The sequence below is a fragment of the Tursiops truncatus genome, chromosome 12 (assembly GCF_011762595.2).
Source record: "Tursiops truncatus isolate mTurTru1 chromosome 12, mTurTru1.mat.Y, whole genome shotgun sequence".
Lineage (NCBI taxonomy): Eukaryota > Metazoa > Chordata > Mammalia > Artiodactyla > Delphinidae > Tursiops > Tursiops truncatus.
Window position 1 is genome coordinate 18,104,434 of NC_047045.1, and position 26,088 is coordinate 18,130,521.

The window sequence follows — 26,088 nt, forward strand, 5'->3', positions numbered from 1 at the left end:
TTTTTTTGCGGTACGCGGGCCTCTCACTGTTGTGGCCTCTCCCGTTGTGGAGCACAGGCTCCGGCCATGGCTCACGGGCCCAGCCGCTCCGCGGCATGTGGGATCTTCCCAGACCGGGGCACAAACCTGTGTCCCTTGCATCAGCAGGCGGACTCTCAACCACTGCGCCACCAGGGAAGCCCTAACAGATATTCTTGAGTTACAATTCACTGACCACAAAATTCAACAGTTTTAACATATAATCCAATTATTTCTTTTTAAAAAAATTTTTTAATCCAATTATTTCTATAAATTCAGAGTTGGGCAACTGTTACCACATCCAGTTTCAGAACATTTCCATCACCCCCAAAAGTCCCCCTGTGCCTCTTTTGCAAAGGCTGTATCACTTTTATAATAAAGTGTTCTGTTTCATTCCTGACACAGACTCTGCGGAAATCCATTCGTCTTTCTGCTCCCAGGACACACTGTATTAACGATGCACTCTCTCAGTGAAATCTTCACTCTCCCCTTCTCGTCAACGCCGGACGCTCTGGAAGACGAGAGCTTCACCTGTTCCCACGTGTAGATCACCTTTATATCCAGCCTCTCTTTAAGTTTCAGTCATCACCGTCTACTTGTTAGAATTGTACATTTGAACGTATTGGGTTGGCCAAAAAGTTCGTTCGGGTTTTTCTGTAAGACGTTACAAAAAACCACAACGAACCTTTTGGCCAACCCGCTGCCATGGCTACCACACACCTGCAGTCTACTTATATCACCTTCCTTCCTGAAGCTGATTCTTTGTCCAGGTTTCCCAATTTCTGTTTATCCACTCAGCGTTCGTTCCTCTTTCTGGGTGTAACATCTGAGTTTTTCATACTCTCCTGCTGTCCCTCGTCTTCTTAGTTACCCCTCTGATCATATGCTAGTCCTTTTCATTGAACCCTTCAAAATGAACTTAAAGGGATAATGTGATGTTCAGTGTATTAATAATTCAAACTAGTTTAAAACTAGTAGATACAAATTAGGAGAAAACATAAGCATACTCTTTCCTAAATAGATAACCAAGCAGATTATGTGAAGTTTTTTTTTTTGAAGGATTACTTGGTTTTTGAAGCATCTACCCTGAATCAACAAAATAAATCATGACATATGAAATCTAAATAGTGTTGTTCTGATAAACTTGCCAATAGCTTTGGTTTCCAGCCAGGAGCAAATGTGCCTCCAAGGGGACATTTGGCAATGTCTGGAGACATTTTCGGTTGTCACACCTGTTGCAGAGGCTACTGGCATCTGGTGCATAAGGGCCAGGGATGCTGCTAAACGTCCGACAATGCCCAAGACAGCCCCCGTGACAAAGAGTAACCCAGACCCATGTGCGTAGCGCTGAGGTTGAGAAACCCTAGTTTCAACATATGACGACTACTGTGGGCTGAAATACGTCACCTGAAAATGTTGACGCCTTAAACCTCTAGTACCTCAGAGTGGGGCTGTATTTGGAGACAGGACCTCTAAACAGATAATTAAGTTAAAATGATGCTATTCCGCTGGGCTCTAACCTAAGTTGACTGGTGTTCTTATAAGAACGGAAAACTTGGACACACAAAGAGACCCCAGGGATGTGCAAACAGAGGAAAGGCCACACGAGGACCCAGCAAGGAGGTGGTCATCGGCAAGCCAGGGAGAGGCTGCCAAAGAAACCAGACCTGCCAACCCCTTCGTCTTAGATCTCTAGCCTCCGGGAGGAAATAAATGTCTGTCATCTGAGTCACCCAGTTTGTGGCGGTTTGTTACGGCAGCCCTGGTAAATGAACACAACTAGCCTGCAAAAGGAGTCGGTTTCTCTCTCGTCTTAGTTGTAGAAAATGTAGCTTCTTCTCGGCTAGTTCCTTGAAGAGCTCACCCGCCACGCCAGCCAGCTTTGAGTTCTCTGTGGTCACTGTTTCGCTTTCTGTCCAGTATAATCAAGTGTGATTTTCAAGGTGCCACACATCCACAGAGACATGGATAAGGCAGGTGGTTCAAGGTCTGTCACTCTACCCTATGTGCAATACTGTGGTGACTATCTCAGTGTCATATGGAAGATACCAACCAAAAAAAAGGCCAAGGGGAAGAAGCTTAGCTGAAATGAAACCATGATGAATTATCTGAATTACGGGAGAGAAAAAGGATGGGGAAATTAATGATTCAACCTATCTCTAAGGATCAAACAGAGTTCCTAAGCTCTGCCGAAGCACCAGGCCTCATTTCTCTGACTTCTGACATAATAAGTTGATACAGATATTTCAGGGAAGTGGATTTTTAATACCTAAACATGCACATTCAGCCACAGGTGGAAGGGAAAATAATGAGACTTCAACAAGAGCGGTTTTACCTTTTCTGCAATTTTCAGAGAAACATCTCTAATGGTGTCCAAAGGAGGATAAAGCCGGCCCTCTTCCAAGTGTTTATCTGATACTTGCTGAGCTATAACCTTAAGAAAAAAAAAGAAAGACAAAAAAATACTTCATACCATAGAATGTGGTAGTTGTGAGGATAATGGTGAATGGTGGCGGATAAAAGCAGATCCCATTAACGCCATCATCCAATTGCATCTCTCCCTTTCTCAGTGGAAAAACTGAGCTCAGAGAGGCTTGGTGACTGGTGGCGGGAGACAAATAGTGAAAAAGATGGGGATGAGTGTCTGGGTTTCCTCTTAACCCAGTTCCTTTTCTACTGTACCATGAAACGCTGGTGGCTTTCTTGTTTGATGCACTAGAGGGACGGGGGAAGAAGGGTAAGAAAGGCAGAGGAGGATGAGAAAAGTGATGGAAAAGGACCCTGAAAACAGAGGAGGAGAGGCTGGCCAGGCCTTGCTCCCAGCTCACATACTCTTGCACAGGAGGTAGAGCAGGAGGCCGAGAGAGCTATTTCCGACTCACATGGCAGAGCAGGATACAGATTCTGGATTATCCAAACCGCCTAAGTAGCCTCAGCCTTTGCTGTCCCCAAACCAGTCCCTATTTCTAAAGGAAACAGTGTAGACATGAAAATGGGCTACAAGGGTAGATCTTATGTTAAGTATTCTTATCACGTACACATTCCTAATAATAATAAAGAGGGTGGGAAAAAACTTCTGGAGGTGGGCTTCCCTGGTGGCGCAGTGGTTGAGAGTCCGCCTGCCGATGCAGGGGACACGGGTTCATGCCCCGGTCCGGGAAGATCCCACATGCCGCGGAGCGGCTTGGCCCCTGAGCCTGCGCGTCCGGAGCCCGAGGCCACAAAGTGAGAGGCCCTCATACCACAAAAACAAACAAACAAACAAAAAACTTCTGGAGGTGATAGATTTGTGTATGGCATGGATTGTGGTGATGGTTTCAAAGGTGTATACTTACTTATCTCTAAATCCATCAAGTTGTAAGATATATAGCTTTTTGTTATGTCAATCACACCTCAATAAAGTAGCTTAAAAACATGAGGCAAATTGACATTATGTGCTTCCTGATGTGATTCACTGAGAAGGATTCAATTATTAGGCAAACCTAAACCAAACCCTCTAACCATACAACTTAAATCATGAGGAACATTGTAAAAAACAACTGGCCTGTACTCTTCAAAATGTCATTGCCATAAAAGAAACAGAAAGGCTGAAATGCTCTTGCAGATGAAAAGAGTAGTCTAGAGGCTATAAAGGTCTTTTTTATGGGTAACTGGCAAATTTGAATTTGGATTATATGTTAGATAATAGTATTATATCAACGTTAAAGTTACCTGGGTTTTCAGTTATCCAGTGACTTACATGAATCAGTTTCCTCCAGACGCTGCTGTCAGTGGGGATCTCTCTAGTGCCCTCTGGGCAGATAGCAGAAAGGGTGGGGGCAAGGAGAATGAGAGAACACAGAGCAGGTGACTTAGGAGGAGGGTGTGAGGGTAGGAGGCCCAGGTTTGCCTCCCGGATGTGAACAGGAGGGAGGAGACTGTTCCAGGCTGCTGCACAGACCGCGCAGGGCCAGCAGGGCTGTCCCCAGGGAGCATCAGAGGTCCCAGAGACTGTCCAGAGGACCGAGAAATCCAAAAATCTCTTTGTGATATAAAAATGTGCAGGAATAGTCTTTGAGACTGGTGCCAGTCCATGAGATTACTAGTTCCGTAAGAGATCCAATTAGTACTTTGACAATAACCCTAACAGTTACTAGATTTGGGGTGGGCAAACAAAACATTCACCTAGATCTCCTACATGCTACTTCTGTTAACTACAAAATATAATCTAGACAAGAACCTTCTTCTTTTTGCCCCTTCTAGAGGTGTGTCTGTGGTGTTGTATTTATTCTCACTAATAAATACTACTGACTACTAGTTCTATTTAATTCAATCAGTACCTACTAAGTTTCTGCTACGTGCTTTAGTATTGCACTAGTGCTACTGGTGTTTTGAAAGAAGTATATGGGAGACCTTCTGTCTTCAGAGAAGATAACATACAATTGAAATATAAGGCAAGACTTGATTGTTCAATACGTGAAACTCTCGAGAGCATAATACAGCTAGGAATCAAATGAAGTGTTTGCTAAAGACGGCCATGGCTAAGGAGAAAGATCAAAATGAGTCAGAGAGGCCCCAAAAGGACCCAAGGACGAGGTGGGACTTAAGCCGTGACCTGAAGATAGGCTCAGACAGGTGGAGAATGAGTCTCGGAGTTTTCCAGGCAGGATGATACATCGGACAGTTACGTGGGTGTTCACATGCCTGGTGTGTTTAAAGGCTTTGGGTTGGGGGAGGATAAAAAGAACATCAGGCTTCTAAGCTTCCGTGCCTGCTTAGAAAGGGTGTCACGAACAGAAATGCGGGTATTGAGGGCAAGGGGAGAGAAGAAATGGTTTTCCACATCGTATTTAAGGAAATAGCAGGGCATTTTGGTGGAAATACCCATCAGGTCACTGGAGATGTGGTGAAAGATAAGAATAGGGATATACAGACTTGGCCCCTTTTAGAATGACGATAATGGAAATAAGAGAATGTGTGAGATCTGTGAAAGTAGACTTTAAAAGGAAAGAGAAAAGTGAGGGCAAAAAACTGAATACTAGGAAGAAGCTTAGTTGAAAGGAACTTGAGGGACTTCCCTGGAGGTCCAGTGGTTAAGACTTTGCCTTCCAATGCAGAGGTACGGGTTCGATCCCTGGTCAGGGAGCTGGGATCCCATGTGCCTTGCGGCCAGAGGCCCAAAACATAGAACAGAAGCACTGTTGTGACAGGTTCAATAGACTTTTTTTTTTTTGCGGTACGCGGGCCTCTCACTGCTGTGGCCTCTCCCGTTGCGGAGCACAGGCTCTGGACACGCAGGCTCAGCGGCCATGGCTCACAGGCCCAGCCGCTCCGTGGCATGTGGGATCCTCCCGGACCGGGGCACGAACCCGTGTCCCCTGCATCAACAGGCGGACTCTCAACCACTGCACCACCAGGGAAGCCCTCAATAAAGACTTAAAAAAATGGTCCGCATCAAAAAAGTCTTAAAAAAAGGGGGGGGGGGGGACTTGAAAGGATGACAAAGAAAACAATGAGGTGGCATGAAAAACAGGAATATCGTGTTGAAGCCTAAGAGGGGAACGGTGGAAAGGCCAAGATTCAGCCGGAGAGATAGCTGGCTATGATAAGAATAACACCAGTAACCTCACCACATCTTATTGTTTTCCTTCAGAGGTGTTTGAGAGTAATTATTACTTTCCCTGGGTAGATTTACTGGAAAGACTTTTTTTTTTTCATGGAATTTGTCACTAGAGGGTGCTGGAGTTATTTAGGAAAGAAAACACTGGCTACCACGAGTAAAAAGATCATCTTTCTTCTTCTGATGTGTCTGCTATAAAAGACAATGACTACATTTCCCTTAATGTAAGAACAACTTTGAAAAGCCCTCCTAAGTAATTAGACATGATCTCTTGAGTCAAAGAAGCTCTAAGGGCTTCCCTGGTGGCGCAGTGGTTTAGAGTCCACCTGCCGATGCAGGGGACGTGGGTTCGTGCCCCGGTCCAGGAAGATCCCACATGCCGTGGAGCGGCTGGGCCCGTGAGCCATGGCCACTGAGCCTGTGCTCTGCAGCGGGAGAGGCCACAACAATGAGAGGCCCGCGTACCGCAAAAAAAAAAAAAAAGAAGAAGCTCTAAGACACCAGCCGTTGTGCTTTTAATGCAGTGAAGAAAAAGAAAGGAGAATTAGAGCTGGCCGACCTCTGTTCTCACAGAATGACACCAAGGCGCGAAACCCCGGGTTTAGGCTACTTGAGATCACACCAATAACATAAAAATCTTTCACAACGCAAAGAATAGTCTGTTTGCATGATGAAAATATGTGAACATTAATCAGGCTTTACTTGGTTGGGTTTAGTTAGCGTGGTTTCATTTCAAGAGAAGAAATTCACTCAAATTTCTCCTTCATGAATTGCATCCTCCTCAGACGTTATCAACCAGGTGAACATTCTGATTACCCACAGCTCATGATTTTACAAATATCGGGCCAACCACTGTATCATCCCCCTGAGGTTTGCGAGGCAAGGGGAACTGATGGGAGCCTTAGGTTCAGAGTACCTCTTGTGCCTTTGTGGCTGACCTAAGAGTTTTGTGTCTTTTGCCAGCATCTATGAATCTGTGGCAGGCTGACTCGTTAGCCTGCAAGTAAGGTGAAATTTCAGACCCTTCACAGTTCTTAAACAGTAGCTTGATAGAGCATCCCTACCAGCTCTGCTCTGTGCTGTTCTGTGAATCCTTCCTGAAGGCCCACAGAAGAGCCCACTTCCGTCCTTTTAATGACTTTACAAACACCGAATTCTCTGTTTTAATTTCTTCTCTGCTTGAAGTACTAGAGTGGTTTCTGTATTCTACACTGCACCCTGAATAACAAACACTTCACCATACCAAATCAGACTGTCATTTTTTTCCCCATAATGCTTATATTAGTACAGTACTACAAAGATTATTAGATAGATATGTAGATAGGTAGATATTAGAGGTATGTTCTTTTTTGTTAACTTTTTATTCTATATTGGAGTACCGTTGATTAACAATGTTGTGTTAGTTTCAGGTGCACAAAAAAGTGATTCAGCTATACATATACATGTATCTATTCTTTTTCAAATTCTTTTCCCAGTTAGGTCGTTACAGAATATTGAGTAGAGTTTCCTGTGCTATACAGTAGGTCCTTGTTGGTTATCCATTTTAAATATAGCAGTGTGTACATGTCAATCCCAAACTCCCTAACTATCCCTCCCCCTACCCTTCCCCCCAGTAACCATAAGTTCGTTCTCTAACAGACTGTCATCTTAAATCTTCAAAATGCCATCATCGGGAATTCCCTGGCAGTCCAGTGGTTAGGATTCGGTGCTTTCACTGCTGGGGCCCAGGTTCAACCCCTGGTTGGGGAACTAAGATCCCGCAAGCCACGCAGCATGGCCAAAAAAAAAAAAAGCCATCGTCTAGGTAGGTTCTCCATGGAGAAATATTTACCACTTCCTCCATAATTTGGAAACAAAATTTGTATTGTCTCATTACTGTCACAGAACATAATTGAAAGTGTAAAGATTTAAAAAAAAAAGGTTTCTTTTCTCATACCCTGTTGATGGGAATGTAAAGTGGTGCAGCCACTGTGGAAAACAGTATGGCGGTTCCTCAGAAAACGAAAAGTAGAACTACCATATGACCCAGCAATTCCACTCCTGGGTATATATCCAGACAAAACTATAATTTGAAAAGATACTTGCACCCCTATGTTCATAGCAGCATCATTTACAATTGCCAAGATATGGAAGCAACCTAAGTGTCCATTAACAAGTGAATGGATAAATAAGATGTGGTATATACGTATAATGGAATACTACTCAGCCATAAAAAAGAATGAAATTTTGCCATTTGCAGCAACATGGATGGACTTGGAGGGCATTATGCTAAGTGAAATAAGTCAGACAGAGAAAGACAAATACTGCCTGATGTCACTTATATGTGGACTCTAAAAAATACAACAAACTAGTGAATATGACAAAGAAGAAGCAGACTCACAGATATAGAGAACAAACTAGTGGTTACCAGTGGGGAGAGGAAAGGGGGAGGGGTAATATAGGGGTAGGGGAGTAAAAGGTACAAACTTTTAGGTATCAAATAAGCTACAAGGACATACTGTACAGCATGGGGAATACAGCCAATATTTTATAATAGCTAGAGATGGAGTATAACCTTTGAAAATTGGGCATCACTATGCTGTACACCTGTAACATATAATATTGTACATCAACTGTACTTCAATTTTTAAAAAGCTCTCTTTTAAGAAATCAGAACATAGTCTTTCTGCTGGCTACTGAAGAACAATCTTTCCTAGTGACTCAGTGTGAAGTTACTACCCATCCCTTACTCTCTACTGGGAAAGATTTGATCTTCTTTGGACTTTACACCTTCTAGACAGTGAGCTGGGATACTAAATAAATAAAACAGTAGACAACCTACAAGGAGCTGATTTGAGATTTTACAGCCTTGGCGAACACAGAGTATTTTACTATACCTCAGCAATGGTGAGAAAAATCTTATCCGTGATATGCCTCAGTCCACACGCCACCACACCGAGAGCAACTCCAGGAAACACATAGGAATTGTTGCCTTGGCCAGGATATAGGGTCTGTCCACTTGGGAGAGTGACAGGGTCAAAAGGACTGCCACTGGCAAAAATGGCACGACCCTGCAACACAGACACACAACTGTAAAAAGAGGCAGGCTATCTTTAAACAAATGGATCATAAGACAGTAATTCAAGTATTGAGTAGTTAGAAAGAAGTCTGATTTTTCATTGACTTCCTAATAAGTGTGAGCAAGCTATCATGACGCTGGCAGTAAGTTCTGGAATGAGTGATTATTTCTGTTCTCTATCTGCCTCTCTATTCGTAGGAGAAGCATGCAAAACACAGGAGACCCCAAGACCACCATCCTGTTGTTGGCAGTGGTCCAACCCACGGGCCCATCAACCATCTCTAGACTACAGACTTCCACTTACAGGCTTCTGAATACAAAAAGGGTAGGTTAATGTTTGAATCTTGGAAAAGATGACATTTTAGGTTACAGTTTAGAGGTCAACAGGCTCCCAATGTAATCACTGGGACAAATTTTATATATTTCTGTATTGTAAAGAATTATCTGAAAAGTCATATAGGAAAAAAATTCATTAGCACAAATGGGGTTAGCAGATAAGAATAAGATTAAATTATCAGTAATTGTCCAAAACTGTCTTTATTTTTTTCCTGGTCTTAATATTTCTTCATAATATTTTTGAGGAATCCCATGTATTACAGGCTTTAAGATGGCATGAACTTAGGGCCTGTCAGGTGCTGTATTCCATACTGCCAGTCAAAAGGGGGGCGTCTGTCTGATCTGGGAGGTGATATAGATGGAAGCGTTCAGGCTTCTGAAACAGGGATAGGAAACCCTCAACAAATAAAGCACTACAATCTAAGAAATGCATTTGAAAAGTCTAAAAAAGCACTAAATCCCCAAAGCATAGTTTAAATGGTAATAGATTGGGTTATAAATTTCATCCCTCTTACCTTGAGTCTAAATCCATTATGATATTAATAATATTAACTTATTCATTTTTAACACATGTCATACTATACCTTTTCCATAAAGGTTAAGTATAACATGATTCAACCTTTTCAGGATATAAAAAGAGGAAAATAGATGAGAAAAAAATAGAAATTCTCATCTAGGTGTTTATCAGACACTGATATGTCTTGCACAAAATTAGGTGTTGTTTTCAGACAAGTGTGATACCTTCAAGTCTGCTTTGTTTAGCAAATAAAGTGTTTTGTTACAAGCAAATTTCTAATGTAACTAAATTATCATTTGATATATATGTTATTTGATATATATATACGTTTGAAAATTATATTTGAGAAAGAGACCTGCAACATTCTACACACACCTGTTTGCCGCCCTCCTCTCCTTCACTCCGGCCAGTCGCTCCAGCATCATCATATTTTACGGAGGAAGGGTATTAAATAAACGACAGACAGCTAAATACCCTCATATATAGAGACTGTTAATATGGAGAAGGAAACCTCTCCATATCATTTTTGGTATAGTTACAGTTTTTCGGAATTCAACGGTCCCTTTGTATTTTTAACCTTTCCTGATGACTCTTCACCTGCGCCTGAAGCAGCAGAGACTCACATCCAGCAACAGCCCCTTTCTTGTTCTGTAATCCTTTGGCTGAACCGATGTTTTCAGCTTCAAAATGACTTTTAATTTTATATATAGCAACATAAGAGCATTAGGCGAAATCATAAGAAAGAGTTTAGGCCATTTATATCAGACACATTTGAACTTAAAAACACAGCTACAGAAATTTGGCTAATTTTGTTTACATCTATTATAGGTGAATCTATGAAATTTTGAGGCTTTTTGAAATATGCCAAAACAAAATATGTACTTAAACACTTATTTATTATGTGCCTACTCTGTGTAATGCGCTATGCTGAAGTTTTGTTACTGGTTTTTTTTTCTGCTTTAAGGATTTAAGGACTGAGTTACATGAGGCAAATTCCCCAACCTAGAGATGGGATAAAAACTTAAATTACTGAGGATACTGACGCCATCCCAGATAAGAGAAATAAACAATGGAGTCGCTCCTTTGCAAAATTTCATCAACTCTAGTAATAAGCATTTAAGGATACAGTATTAAAGAAGTAGAGCCATCCAGTTTTATTTATGCAGTTTTATTTATGCATTGAGTTAGATTTATGCAGAGTGACAGAACTCTGTCTTGTTTATCCTTTCCAGTTCATTTTAGATTTCTTTCCAAAATAAAAGTGTTAGATATATGTGACTCAACTTCTGTTTTGTTGTAATGACATTTTCAAGTCTTTTAAGGAAAAAAAAGGGCCCTTGTCAACATATTGGTCAAATATATATTAATACAAGCACAGTATAAAATAAGTCACTTTTTTTGGAAACAGTAAAGTATTGAAGCTTTGAGGACTCCTATCCCAGTCAGGCTGGATGTCAAAATAATTGCCCAAATGCTCCACCCATGCCATCAAAATCCAAACCCAGGAGGAGTTAGCAAAGCAGAAATAAGACTGTGGTTTTATACTGTGTGCGTCAATGTTTGGGAATAGCTAGTTAAAAGCTATTTTAATCAGTATCTAGGATCAAGCTTTTTCCTTTTTAACTTTTATGTTTAAATCTTAGATACTTCCAAAGCGCTTAAGGAAAATTATCAATAAAACATTACAAAGTTTATTTTGTTTTATTGAAGAACAGGATTTATACAAGATTCTAAAAAAGGATATGGTTCTTATCCTTCATGACCTGTTCACTGTTCTTTCAGTCTTGGTTATAAAATTTTTAAAGGTTAACCGGTAAGCACCTTAGATACCCTGGGCTCCCTTACAAAGAATCACAATTTGACTATTAAAATATCAGTTCCATTTTTGCTTTACCTTGGTCAGTTTATAGCACTGCTCTGCAGTACATTCTGCTTTGCTAGTTGGATTACTCAAAGCAAAAATAATAGGCCGTTCATTGAAGGTTGCCATGTCTTTGAGAATTTGCTCTGAGAATGCACCTCTAATTGCAGCAACTCCTAACGTAGAAACAAGAAACCAGTGAATAGGACTATCATCGGTTAATTAATCCAGTGCCCCCCAAACAATGAGACATGTCAGGTCATTTTGTAATACCCCCTAAACAAAATATAGAATATGTGTATTAAAGTGACAAAAAAGAGATGTTCGTTAATGCCAACAACCTTTAAGGTTACAAATCTGCAAGTATCTATGAAAAAAATCACAGCTTTAACATTTGACTCATTAATAAATTTAGTCACCAATCACTAGGAATTCTAGGCAATTTTATCAGGAAATAAATGTGTCTAATATATACTATCTCTCTGTAAACAATTCTAGAAGTATATTTCAGTCCCTCAGGCTATAAAGCAATCATATTTTATAATCCAGTGCTAACACTTAAGACAATCATCCGATTCAATGATAAAACTGAAGTATGACTCACTGAAAAAAACTGAACAGAAGAATAAAGCTATTAGCATAATGAGAATGGAAAAAGTAAGATTCCTGATGGAACATATTTTATAAAAAACAACAATAAAGGCTTACTACTACCCATTAACTCCTGTCATGGAGTAAGTATTTGTTTTTACTATGGTTCTCATCATTATTCTCAATATTGTCATCTGTGTCACAGGAGCTTCTAGAAATGGAGTATAATACCAAGTAAGGGTTGACATTATATACACACAAAATAAAGGATACAAAGTTTCAAAACTTTTGAGTTTTTTTCAACCGCAACAAATTCGTCCATAGTAAACACCTTACGGTGCACATGCAGTGTGTAACACACTGAGTTATATAAAGACATGAAATACGGTCCCTGTTTTCAAGGAGGGTCTGGTTCAGTCTTTCTCAACCTTGGCCCCACAAACGTTTTGGGTTGGACAATTCCTTACTGGGGGGAGGCTTCGCTGGGCACTGGAGGCTGTGGACCAGCATCCTTAGTCTCTACCCACTAATGTCCGGAGCTCTGACCACCCCTTCTCCCTCCAGTTGTGACTACCAAAGAATGTCTCCAGACATTGCCAAATGTTTCCTTTCGGGGCCAAACCACCTCCCTTTTAGAACCACTGTCTATTTGGAATAATCAAGCCTGGCAAAGTGCTGGATATGCCAGGTATTGGCAGGCTGACAGAGTGAGCAGAGGGAACCCACACACTTCAGCTGGGATCATCAGGAAGATTAAGAAGACGGCTCTGCATTTACAAATCTAGGCCTCTAGGGGGTACTGTTGCTTCAGGGAATGCGTAATTCTGTTTGCGAACGCCAAAGGTTAGAATTTCAAAAAGCTAAATTACGTCTCAAAATTCAGCAGTAGGAAAACAAATCAAGCCCACGTGGGGTTGAGGTAGGGTTGATGGCGGGGAGGAAGAAGCCAAAGCTCACCGATGAGGGTGGTTGGTTTTATATCTCGAACAATGGCTTCCAGGTTCTTCATTTCTTCATGTTCATGGGCAAATTCCTCTTTCTCTTGTGTTAAGGCAGCACGTCCCTAAGTACAGCAAATAAAAAGGAATGATAAATCTGCCAAACATGTGAGAGTCAAAGAAATTTCAGAATATTATGCATATTACCCATATTTATGCTTAACATTTTTATGTATTATGTCTTCCAGCTGTTCTTAAAGTCTCCTTTCCAATTACCAGAGTATTATTTCATTCACCCTTGCAACAAAGGTTTGTCTCAGACAATGTTCTAGGCAATGGGGATATAACAGTGAACAAAATAAAGTCTTTCCCTTATTTAATTATTATTTAATATTTAAAATCCTAACTCTACAGACATTTATGAGAAACTGGCATTAACAAAGAGCAATGAAAAACATCATTTAAATAAAGATATTGTTTACTAGACACGATTCGTGTTGATAAAGCAGTGTCTTAGAGTGTGCAGAGTTGCCTTTAGCGGCTGGACTACTCACTAAGAATGGAACTTGATGCCATATTTATATCATACTTTGATGTTCTACATAATTATTAGTTTTATATGTTTTCATTTTGTAATGTTTTGATTATAATTGTACCATGTATTATTATCTAGGAAACATCTAATTTAATATCCTAGCTACAAAAAAGAACGTAGGATGTGGGAGAGGAGTGTTAGCTGAAAATCTGGTCCTTCCTTTTTTTTTTCTTCTGCTCTTTCAGGATTGTATCTTTCCACATAATTAGTAGATCTGAAGATGAAATTCTCATCCAAACTTCTACGACCAGGAATAAAAATCTGCTCAAATTAGAATTCTCCTCATTCATCTATTATTCAATCTCCTTACTTCACTGAAGCTTTCATCAAAGAATGAGTGATACAATAGCTTTTTGTTCCCAGGAAGCAATAGCTAAATTAAGTGTACTACGTATTAAGCTTGACTTTTAAATTATTAAAATAATAATAACAATAATAATATTCTACCTACAAATTTTTAAGATTTTGACTACATAATAAATCACTACCTAACTTTATATGGTACTTTATAGCTTATAAGTTGTTTTCACATATTTCATTTGATCCCCTCAACAATTTGAAAAGTAGGGCAAATACAATTAGGTTTTTGCATGAGGAAACAGAGGCTCTGAGATATCAAGCAATTTGCCCAAGACAGGTGCTAGAAATCAGTCTTTCCAATAATACAGCACAGTACAGCCCTGGAAAAAACACTTTACAAATGGTATATGTCAACTTGTATGCAAATTGTTAATCCTGAAGATGGTACAATATTCTTGCTTTAAAAGGTTATTATCAGCCTAAATGGGAAAAGAATCTGAAAAAGTATAGGTATATGCATACGTATAACTGAATCACTCTGCTATACATCTGACACTAACACAACACTGTAAATCAACTCTACTCCAATATAAAGCAAAAATTTTGATAAAAAGGTTATTTTATTTTTGTTTTTAAAAGTAATACATGTGAATTATAGATAACTTGAAATATATGAACCTCTTTGTACTCATTTCATCTATAAAATAAGAATAATTAGAATTTCTACCTCATCAGCTTTTTAGCAAATTAAATAATATATCTAAAGCACTTAGGACTGTGCCCAGTTTTTAACAACAACTCAAAATTAGTTGTTATAATTAAAATTTTTGTGAAGAAGAAAAAACCATAGTTCTAGCACTTATAATTCTAGTACCCTTTTTTGTAGTAGAAAGTGCTGGAAAGTGCTATTTCTGTATCACTGTTTTCTGTCATGAGCATGACTTTAGAGCTAACAGCATCCTAATAACAGAATTCACCATTACTGACTCCTGGGTTCTAAAAAGTTTTATCTTACCTTTTCTTCCCTGCACATCAAAATATACCACATCTGAGAAACTGAAAAATCATCTTATTTAACACTAACTGGAAAAGATATATGTGTCCTCATGTTCACTGCCTCATTATTTACAATAGCCAAGAAGTGGAAGCAACCTAAGTGTCCATCAATGGATGAATGGACAAAGAAAATACACATGCACACACATAGGAATATTATTCAGCCATAAAAAAAGAAATCTTGCCATTTGTGACAACATGGATAGACCTTGAGGGTATTATGCTAAGTGAAGTAAATCAAAGAAAGACAAATACTATATGATCTCACTTATATGTGGAACCTGAAAAAACAAAAAGCAAACAAACAAACAACAAACTCATAGATACAGAGAACAGACTGGTGGTTGCCAGAGGCTGGGGAGGCAAAAATGGGTGAAGGGGGTCAAAAGGTACAAACTTCCAGCTACAAGATAAATAGGTCCTGCGGGTGTAATGTACAGCATGCTGACAATAGTTAATAATACTGTATATTGAAAGTCACTAAGAGAGTAGATATTAAAAGTTCTCATCACAAGAAAAAACATTTGTAACTATGTGTGATGATGGATGTGAACTAGAGTTACTGTGGTGGTCATTTCACAATATATACGAATGTTGAATAATTACGTTGTACACCTGAAACTAATATAACATTATATGTCAATTATATCTCAATTTTAAAACACCTTATTTAATTCACTCCAAATCAAATTTGGTTTCCTGTTTCATATTCACTTCAGGAGAGAACAATCGAGGCTCTAGTAACATTAACTCAAATATCGTTAGTCTATATTCTTGTTCATCATGTTTATTAAAGAAAAAATCAGTCAAGAGAATCATATAAATTCAGTTGCTGTACTTTTATCAGGAAGCATCAAATCATTCCATAAAACCTAACTATTATCATAGCCTTTTTACAACTTGTCATAGGTCTAACACAAATAGTTGATGTACACCTAGACTGATTTTGTGAGTAACCACTAAATATTCTCAAACCATTCTTTCGTATTTAAGATTTTAAATTGCTTTTTAATAATATAAAAAATTATTACAATACTGAAATCTTTACAATTTGCACTAAATGGGGGGTGAGGCTACCTGGTGCCCCAATCCTCTACTCTCTTAGCTTCACAGCTGGGAAATTTATTTCAGTTACATATCTCAATCACAGAGGTTAATTAAGCATCATCCTAGCATGTAAAAAGTAGCTAGGCTTAATGCTAATTAGTCACAAATAAGAAAACAGAGGTATCTGCATGCCACAAGAATCCTCCCCCAAAAGTTTTGATAGGGCTTCCCTGGTGGTGCAGTGGTTGAGAGTCCGCCTGCCGATGCAGGGGACGTGGGTTCGCGCCCCGGTCCGGGAAAATCCCACGTGCCGCGGAGCCGCTGGGACCGTGAGTCATGGCCGCTGAGCCTGCGCGTCCGGAGCCTGTGCTCCGTAATGGGAGAGGCCACAACAGTGAGAGGCCCGCGCACCGCAAAAAAAAAAAAAAAAGATAATTCAGATTTTGATTTAGGCCCCAGTTCCTCCTCATCTCTTTCCTGTGTCAGTGATTTTGCCATGATACTTTACAGTTCCTTTTACAAAAGGCAGAGTATACTTTCCGACCCCTTGCCTTTGGATTTGAACATGAGGCTTGCTCTGGTCCATAAAATGTGGGCCGAAATGACAGTGTGCCAGTTCCAAGCTTAGGCCTTAAGAGTAATTCTCTTGTACCATCACCACTGCTTTGGAAGTACAAGCCAGCCTGCTGGTCCACAGACGACGAGCCTTGTGAAGCAGACCTGGACCCAACCTGTAGCCCAGAGCCACCCAGTAGCATCATCACAGCCACCCACTCTGACCCACAGGTGTGTGAGAAAATAAATAATTATTGTTCGTATGTCACTGAGATTTTGTGGCTTTCGATAACATAGGAATAGCTAACTGATACAGGGGATGATTTTAGTTTGTTTTTCTTTTTTTTATTATTTTCTTTTTTTATTGAAGTACAGTTGAATTACAATGTTGTGTTAGTTTCAGGTGTACAGCAAAATGATTCAGTTATATACTCTTTTTCAGATTCTTTTCCCTTATAGGCTATTACAAAATATTGAGTATAGTTCCCTGTGCTATACAGTAGGTCCTTGTTGGTTATCTATTTCGGGATGATTTTAATTTTGATTACATATTCCACCATTTCTTTTTACCCAATGTTATTCCTATCTGTTTCTTTGAAAATAAGAGGTTCCTCGGTGAAGTAAGTCAGACAGAGAAAGACAAATATCATATGATATTGCCCATATGCGGAATCTAAAAAAAAAAAAAAATGATACAAACGAACTTACTTACAAAACAGAAACAGACTTAGAGAATGAACTTATGGTTACCGAGGGGGGAAGGGATAGATTGGGAGTTTGGGATGGACATGTACACACTGCTATATTTAAAATAGATTACCAACAAGGACCTACTGTACAGCACGGGAAACTCTGTTCAATACTCTGTAGTAACCTAACTGGGAAAAGAATTTGAAAAAACAGAATGTGTATGTGTAACAATCACTTTGCTGCACACCTGAAACTAACACAACATTGTTAATCAACTATACTCCAATAAAAAACAAAAATTAAAAAAATAAAATAAAAAAGAGCTTCCTTTCCCCAAAATGATTTGATGAGAACACTTTTGCAATCCACCTGCTACCTCAATGCCCTTATTACTGCTTGGTTATTTGGCAAAAAATAATCCTGCGTTATTAGAAAAAAGAGAAATTCTGGTCATGGATAGGAATAAGAGTCTGGAGCCATTTGACAGTTACAGTATTTACCTAAATTGTTTCTGAACTCTCTCTGGAAGTAGTATAAACTAAAATTCATGACTATTTTCATTCTCACAACGAGGCAATTTCTAGGACACGTACTAAACAAAGGTACAGCTTGGGGAGATATATTTCCTGGGAATAATAACCTTCAGCTTCCAGAATTCTAAGCTAACATAGTTTTGGCCTGTTACTCTTTCCCAGAAACACATATACTCAACTGCAGGTATAAAGGCAAGTAACTACACTAAAATCTCACTCAGGTCCTACATGGCAAATACTGCAGAAATGCAAATTGCTCCTAGCACTACTTCCAGTACAATGAAGCCTAAAGGGCTAAATTATAGGCCCCAGACTCCCTTGCAGCTAGGGTTTCTGCTTTACACAGAGCACTCACCAAGCTAATGTGCCTTCACAGGACCCTGAAGGAGAAATGCACATCATGAAGTGGTAGCCATACGGCTCTTCTGGAAGCTCGTGGTGGCGGTGTTTGTTTCCAGGCAGCTGTGTTTCCAGTCTCTAGTTTCTAGTCCACCACCAACAGGTGGGTGCTAAGGAACAGTGGGTGGCAGCTACCATATCTGGCAACTTTCTTGTTTGTGGCCGAGACCCTGATTCTCAAATGGGCAGGGACAGCGGCTCCCTTGTTAATGCAGATATGTGTCACAGGAACTATTCCTCAAACTTCGGCCTGGTGCTTACTTCTTCAAAGGTTTAGAGATTTGCTTTTCAGGGTATCTAATGCTAGAACCCCTGCTAGGTTCTCTAACAAAGAAAAACTATCTCAGGATCACTATTCACCTACTCCAAACCAACTGTAGTCATCTCGACGCAACGTAAGGTAATCTTGAGAGCTGCTGATAAAATGCGAATCTCTTAGAGAAGACGGAATGAATCACTGGGTTCTGCCTCTTGGTCTTTTGGTTTCCACCTGACAAAGTTTAAGTATTATGCAAATACACTCCATCAAAGGAATAACCAGTGCTGAATATGGTCAAGGAATTACCATATGTCCTAGAACTTTCTTTCAATGTTATATTAATGCATTCTAGTATCAAGTTTTCTTCTTTAATAACAGTAGAATATTATAATTAATCTTTATCTGTGGTTTACTTTGAAATAGGAAGCAGAAAGCCCACTGAAAGGGTTGTGAGCAAAAAGGACATTTATAAGATTTTCAGGGTTATTAACAAAATAAGAATAGGAAGTACTAAAAATAGTGTAAGAGGAAATGTACCACGGATTTGTTTATTTTAGAAAATGTTTGGGCTCACAAAACAGTAGATTCCACACAATCCATGGTAAAGCACTGTGGCCCACAGTAAGAAACAGAAGAATTACTAGCTCACAGTGAAGGTGTTCCCAGTCTGAGGAAACAACCCATTCTTGACCATTTAGCTACTGACAAACAACATGCCAATGAAAATATATCTAAACTGCTTCTGCTATACAGTTTTAAATAAACTTGCATAGGCTCTCCATAAAAATGGAAATCTAGGGCTTCCCTCGTGGTGCAGTGGTTAAGAATCTGCCTGCCAATGCAGGGGACACGGGTTTGAGCCCTGGTCCGGGAAGATCCCACATGCCGCGGAGCAACTAAGCCCGTGCGCCACAACTACTGAGCCTGTGCTCTAGAGCCTGTGAACCACAACTACTGAGCCCATGTGCTACAACTACTGAAGCCCATGTGCCTAGAGCCCATGCTCCACAACAAGAGAAGCCACCACAGTGAGAGGCCCACGCACCACAATGAAGAGTAGCCCCAACTGCCGCAATTAGAGAAAGCCCGTGCGCAGCAACAAAAACCCAACACAGCCAAAAATAAATAAATAAAAATAAATTTTTTAAAAAAAGAAGAAATCTATTCATTTTCATTATATTACCAAGCCAAGAAGTAGCCTCCCACATGAGAAAATAAAACTAGCATGAGGGCTTCCCTGGTGGCACAGTGGTTAAGAATCTGCCTGCCAAAGCAGGGGACACGGATTCGAGCCCTGGTTCAGGAAGATCCCACATGTGGCAGAGCAACTAAGCCCGTGCGCCACAACTACTGAGCCTGCGCTCTAGAGTCCGTGAGCCACAACTACTGAGCCCGTGTGCCACAACTACTGAAGCCCGTGCACCTAGAGCTCGTGCTCCACAATAAGAGAAGTCACCGCAGCAAGATGCCCGCGCACCGCAGCTAAGAGCAGCCCCCGCTCGCCGCAACTAGAGAAAGCCTGCACGCAGCAACGAAGACCCAACGCAGCCAAAAATAAATAAATAAATATATTAAATAAATGAAACTAGCATGAGAGTAAAAGTCTTAGAAAAGTTTTACTAGCAGCTGAAATAACCAAATTCAACCTTGCATAATATGAATTGAACAGCTGCTACAAGTAGCATGTAAATGAGAGAAGAGGGTCTAGTCTGTTCATATTGAATGTGGACCTACAAATCCATAATGTGAAATGAATTTAAAATATGTTGAATAATCTGAAGGTGGGAGAGACATAATCGTCATTTTCTTAGTTCAATAATTCAAAATATTTTCCTGAGCTTACTGTTCCAGACTATCCCAAACAGGAAATTAAACATTTAAAAATGTATTTTACAATGTTGTCCTCACAACTGTCGATCATGGTCAAGATAAATTGATATAAATTGTGATAAATTTTGTTGGCTTAGGGACATGAATAAATGACTAGTAGCAGAATACATTCTAATAGCGAACAGCAAATACATTTATGTTACTTCTGAAAACCTTCAATGATATACAAAAAATGAAAGAAAAGCTCCCCAATTAGCCACAATAAATGCCATCTACATGTGTTGGGGATTGAACGTGGGACTCAGGATCAGTGTGGAGAAGACCTTAGGCCCTTCCATTCACTCATAACCTTGGGCAAGTCCTTTGATACTTCTACAGATGTTGGCTTCTCCACCTAGAAAACGGTTTGGATTGGTGATGAAGACAGTGTAATAAAAATGAACCTGGGGCTTCCCTGGTGGCGCAGTGGCTGAGAGTCCGCCTGCCGATGCGGGGGACACGGGTTCGTGCCCCGGTCCGGGAAGATCCCACATGCCGCGGAGCGGCTGGGCCCGTGAGCCATGGCCGCTGAGCCTGCGCGTCCGGAGCCTGTGCTCCGCAGCGGGAGAGGCCACAACAGTGAGAGGCCCGCGTACCGCAAAAAAAAAAAAAAAGAACCTGATTTGGACTTTCCAAAGCCAACTGAGTGCCAGACTCACCCGAGGAAAAATAGATTCCTGAGCCCTGCTGCCAGATATTTTCATTCAAATCCAGGACGAGGCCCTGGAATCTGTATTTTTAAAAAGCTTCTCAGATGATTCAAGTGATTAGCCAGTTTTTAGAATCACTGCACTAAAGGATTTATCAGATCTCTACCAGAAGCATTTTTAAAAGGTATGTGATCTGTTTCCAAAAAAGTATGAAATGATGAGTTCTAAAGGAGGAAAGCTACAGAATAATGCAAAAGCACAGATTTCTAGTAGTGCTCTTTTGGCTGGCAACCCGAGATATAATGAAAAGTATTTAATGTGTTTAAACCACCTAAGGTTCCTGGAATGAGCAGCAAATCATCAAGAAGGTAGATAAACATTATATGAAAAGATGTATGCTTTTATCATGAACATCTTACTTTATTAATCATAGTAACAGCACTGGCAGCTCCTAGCCACTAAAGCCAGAACTTGGCCAGAGACATCCATCTAGCAAGAAACATAAATTACCTATAGCCTCAGCCCCAAAGGCTTAATTCTTGGTGGTGACTTAGGAACGAAGGGAGAATAAGTACTGAAAGAAGGCCAGAAATCATGCAAACCAGCATCACTCAAGGGCTCTCCTTGCCAAAAACAGAAGAATCAAAAGACAAAAATAAAGGTTTCCCAAGTATTTTCTATACCATTTTCAAAGTTGATGTGATGATCTGGTTTAGATTAAAAACTATTGGAATGTGACATTCTCTAGATCTGTAATACTCAGGACAATGTCGTCTACCTTTGGACTTCTATTTTCTGTGCCAACGGCTCAATTTTCTCCTCTTTTCAAAATCCAATTTGGAATCTACCTTCTTTACACCCATCACTTCAGCTGAATGTGGACACAGATTTCTTATCAGTTCAGTCTCCCTATTCAGGATCCCTTGCTGAAACTGTACCTTCATTTGGCAACGTGCACGTGGGCACTTTTTATCTCAGAAACCCCAAATTCTATGGTGTTTCTTTTTTTAAGAGTCTCTAATTACACCAAATGTACTACAAATAGCTGGAAGTTTCTTTTGAATATTATTATTTCTTTGGTTTCCCCCCCGCCACCCCTTGTTTTGTGCTGATTCTTAGTACAGGAGATACAACCATACTGAACTACTACCTTTCTCAAAAGCAACATTTGCTCTGCTGGGGGTGGGGAGGAAGGTGGCAAAGACTGTCAGGATTTTGAGGTAGCATTTCATGACCCAGGAGAGGTATAAAAAATTAATTGTGGGGGCTTCCCTGGTGGCACAGTGGTTGAGAGTCCGCCTGCCGATGCAGGGGACACGGGTTCGTGCCCTGGTCCGGGAGGATCCCACATGCCGCGGAGCGGCTGGGCCCGTGAGCCATGGCCGCTGAGCCTGCGCGTCCGGAGCCTGTGGTCTGCAATGGGAGAGGCCACAACAGTGAGAGGCCCGCGTACCGCCAAAAAAATAAATAAATAAAAAATAACTGTGCACTGCCACTGATAACTATGCATTCCTCCCTACACACAGGTACTAGAAGAACTCTGGAATCCGTGCCTGCTTGGACAACCTGCCCCATTTTACTGGCCTGTTTTTGTTGTCATGTCGATAGTTTATCAGAGTTGAATCTGGCCCCTCTTTATCTGAAGACAGAACCTGTCAGTCAATAACGTTTCACTCGCAGCGCGAGTGTGTGTGCTTGCTGAAGAGCTCAGAGCTCAGTTTCGTCATCTCAAGGACAGACTAAAAGAAGATGAACGATGTGACAAAAGTGTTTTCCACGTTAGAGCATAACAAAGGGGTGCAGAGTGGTCATAACGGAAGATAACAGGTGGTTAACTCCATCAGTATTTAATTTTGTATTTGCTAAAAGTCCATGTCCATAATTTTGTGTCTGAAAGACTCGTGTATATAACTTCCGCCTCTGCGCTTTTTAGTACCTACATATATAGTGATCATATGCTCAATAAGAAATGGAAAAGAGGGAGGAAAAAAAAGCAAGCCAGATACTTTTCACCAAGCTTCAAAGTTCCTTAGGAATCAGAATTTTTTTTTTTAAACCACAGTGTATGCAATGTATTAACCATCATTCAAGGTGGTGACAGTATCACTGGCTAAAATTCTGATAATATCACAGGGGAAAGGAAAACTTTTTCCATACAGCATGGAGTTTCAAGCCCTAGACCTAAAGATTAAACTCTCAGGAAGGAAACAACTACCCTTGCAACATATAAAATACTTTTAGTTACTATCTCTTTCTTACAGGAACCACACATTTAACTATAACTGCAAAGCAAAAAACTTTTTTAAATAATTGAAAACAGAACTGTGCCAAACAGAACAAAATAAAATAAAAATAAAATAAAATACTATAGTCCTATTCTGTGTTAGATGAAGTCTATCCTTCATGATACCTATTAATACCCTACATTTTATTTTGGAGTTTCCTGCATTAACATTCACTTGGTTTATTAGTGAAAGCCAAGATATATTTATTTAAGAAAAAGATTAAGTCTGGATTGGTTTTTGTTTTGTGGCTTCTTGTCCTCCCTAAAAATGCTCCAAATGAACATTGTGAAATGCAGATACTAGTCACGCTGGGAGCGCTCCTTTTTATCCTTTCTTTACTGTATTTATTCTCCCTCTAATTTTTAGTTTGGAAGGATTTCTTTTAAACCAAGTATTAGTTGGTTTATATTAAAACGTACTAATCTTAGTGGGCTAAATAGTATGTCAACTGTTTCTTGCTGTAAGACACTAAACTAAGATATCTGAGTATTATCAGTGACCAAATAATCCATTTCAATCAACCTTACTGATACTGATGAATTATTTAAGATATTGATAACTATAGTACATATGGATATGAGGTAAGTGATAGAAAATACTATAGATGTGGCGTTGAAAACAAAAACTGAAAACAGACAACACATTAGAATACTAATTATCTAGCCTGATGATTACATAACTCCATAAATGCGCTAACCTCACAGTGTTACTTTATAGTTTGGGTTTTATGGGTTTACAGAGTGAAGGAGTTCGACTAATAAAAAATTTTATTTAGAACTTTAAGATATTTTTTACCTATTATAAACAACTGTATGTAAGTTAATGAAATTAATAAAATGATTATTATTGGTTTTCAAGAGAGGTTGTAAAAAATACTAAGAATAAAGGATAACAAGCACCAAAAAATCATGCAAAACTGAAAGCAAGATTATACCAATTTAGTAGTTACTCTAAGATTTATTAGTTCTGCCACAAAAATCAACATTATAATTTTGACGGTTTAAAAACATGAAAGAAAAAGTGGTGAATTGAAGTTTCTCTTACATTAAATAGCACAAAAACTATTAAATATATAAGAATCTTTTAAAACATAACTTTATTTATCTTGGCAAGCAGAACATATGCAGCTCTTTATTTTGGCAAGTAAAAGACATGAAGTAAGAGTGACTGATTAGGTCTAGGCAACAATTTCACAGTTATTCCAAATACTAGTCATGCTGTAATACATGTCCTTCCAAGTATTGTAATCCATGGAATTTGGAGTCTCAGTTCAGTTAATCTAGTTAAAAGTACTTGAGATGCTAAAATCTATGTATTTTTTTGAAGATTTCCCATTGAAATGTCATGAGAAATCATGAAAGAAAACCACCGTCGTGGGCTTTCACCTTTTCTGATTCTCGCATGTATTGCATCCCTAAGTACAGCACAGTTTGTACAGCGTTTTCCATGGCTCCCACTATATACATATGATGATCCTCAAATCTCCACCTCTGGGAGCCCAGATCCTTTCCCCGAGCGTCAGTCTTGTCTCTCCAACTGCCAAAGGGACACCTCTATCTGAGGTCTCCACGGGCACCTTAAACTTGCTATGTCCGAAACTGATCTCATTACCTTTCCCTTAAACTGGCCTATTCTTTATTCCTTTTTTTGTTTTGTAACATTAATGGCCACATCACTTACCTATACACCCAAGGAGTCCTGCTAGATTCCTTCCTCTGCTCTACTTCTCCTTCCGTATTTAATCGGTTACTAAGTACGCCAATCCTGTATCCTAAATATCTACTGAATCAAACATCTTTCACCGACCCTCTTAGTCACTGCTTTATTTCAGGCCTTAATTAACTTTGATCTGTATTACTGCGACAGCTTTGTAACTAGTTTCTTAGCTGCACCTCATTTCAGTCCATCCTCCACAAGGCCATCAGAGTGACAAGAGGCTGAAAACTGCTCACGTTCAGGATTCAGAAGAGCCTTCATCACCTGTCATCACTCGATTCCTTTCAAGCCTAATCCCTAAATGTCTCTTCTCGCAAAACATTTTCTTTTGCAAATGCTGTTCTTTTGCCCGGAAGGCACTCATTCATTAACTCATTTATTAACAACATATTTATTGTCAATTACTAGACACCAGTAGGGCTTTGAAGATAGAGAGGTAGAAGACATGATCCGTAGCTTCAATCAAGATCTCAGAGTGAACTTGCCATTCAACTTCCCTTATCTCAGTTTTGCATATAAGAAGTTTAAGATGTCTATGGAGACTCGAGATCAACTCCCAACTCTTCCTTTCAAACTCAGCTGGAAAGACACCTTGTCTTGGAACCGTCCTCAGCCTCCCTGTTCTTCTCTTTAGTGTGGTGGAAGCGCCATGTCCTGTGCACCCCTGGCACCAAGGACATATTTCTGTAACACTGTCACGTGGAGTTGTAACTCTTGGCTTGTTTGAGTTTTTCCCACTAGGCTGGGAGCCTCCTGAGATCAAGGGCCTTACTGTGTCCCCACAAGTATAATGCCTGAGCCACAGATGATTTCACTCAGTAAATGTTCTTATTTCATGACAGTATACGTCATGTGGCCACAGTGTACAATTTTTTATAGTTATGCTGATTCTTTAAAGCAATAGGAATTTTTAAGCCAACAAACTTAAAACTTTATTTCTTATATACTATAAACAATTATACTGTTATTATTTATTGTTAATGAAATTAATAAAATTATTATTATTTGGTCCCAGGAGATGTTATAAAGGTACTTTCTGTTTTGTTTCACGGTTTTATAGATACTCATGTTCTACAAACAGTTATGCATATACTTTTTCTTCATTTAAAGCAAAATTTCTTGATCTATATCTTTTTAAAAATGAACATTCTTCTAGCTTTAAAGAAACACAATGATTAAGGAGAACCTGGAATATGGAGAAAGGCACTAAAAGTAA

General features: G+C 39.6%; 1 protein-coding gene across 3 annotated transcripts in view; it reads right to left on the reverse strand.

Moving 5' to 3' along the window:
* Nucleotides 1-26,088, reverse strand: part of ME1 (malic enzyme 1) — a 198,006-nt gene that overhangs the window by 3,745 nt on the left and 168,173 nt on the right. For all 3 annotated transcript variants that reach the window (XM_073789391.1, XM_019929370.3, XM_073789392.1), the window contains exons 10-13: nt 12,938-13,043; nt 11,423-11,565; nt 8,494-8,667; nt 2,354-2,452 (exon numbers count right to left, since the gene is read on the reverse strand). In XM_073789391.1, coding sequence (XP_073645492.1) covers nt 2,354-2,452; nt 8,494-8,667; nt 11,423-11,565; nt 12,938-13,043 — 522 coding nt within the window. The remainder of the gene's footprint in view (nt 1-2,353; nt 2,453-8,493; nt 8,668-11,422; nt 11,566-12,937; nt 13,044-26,088) is intronic.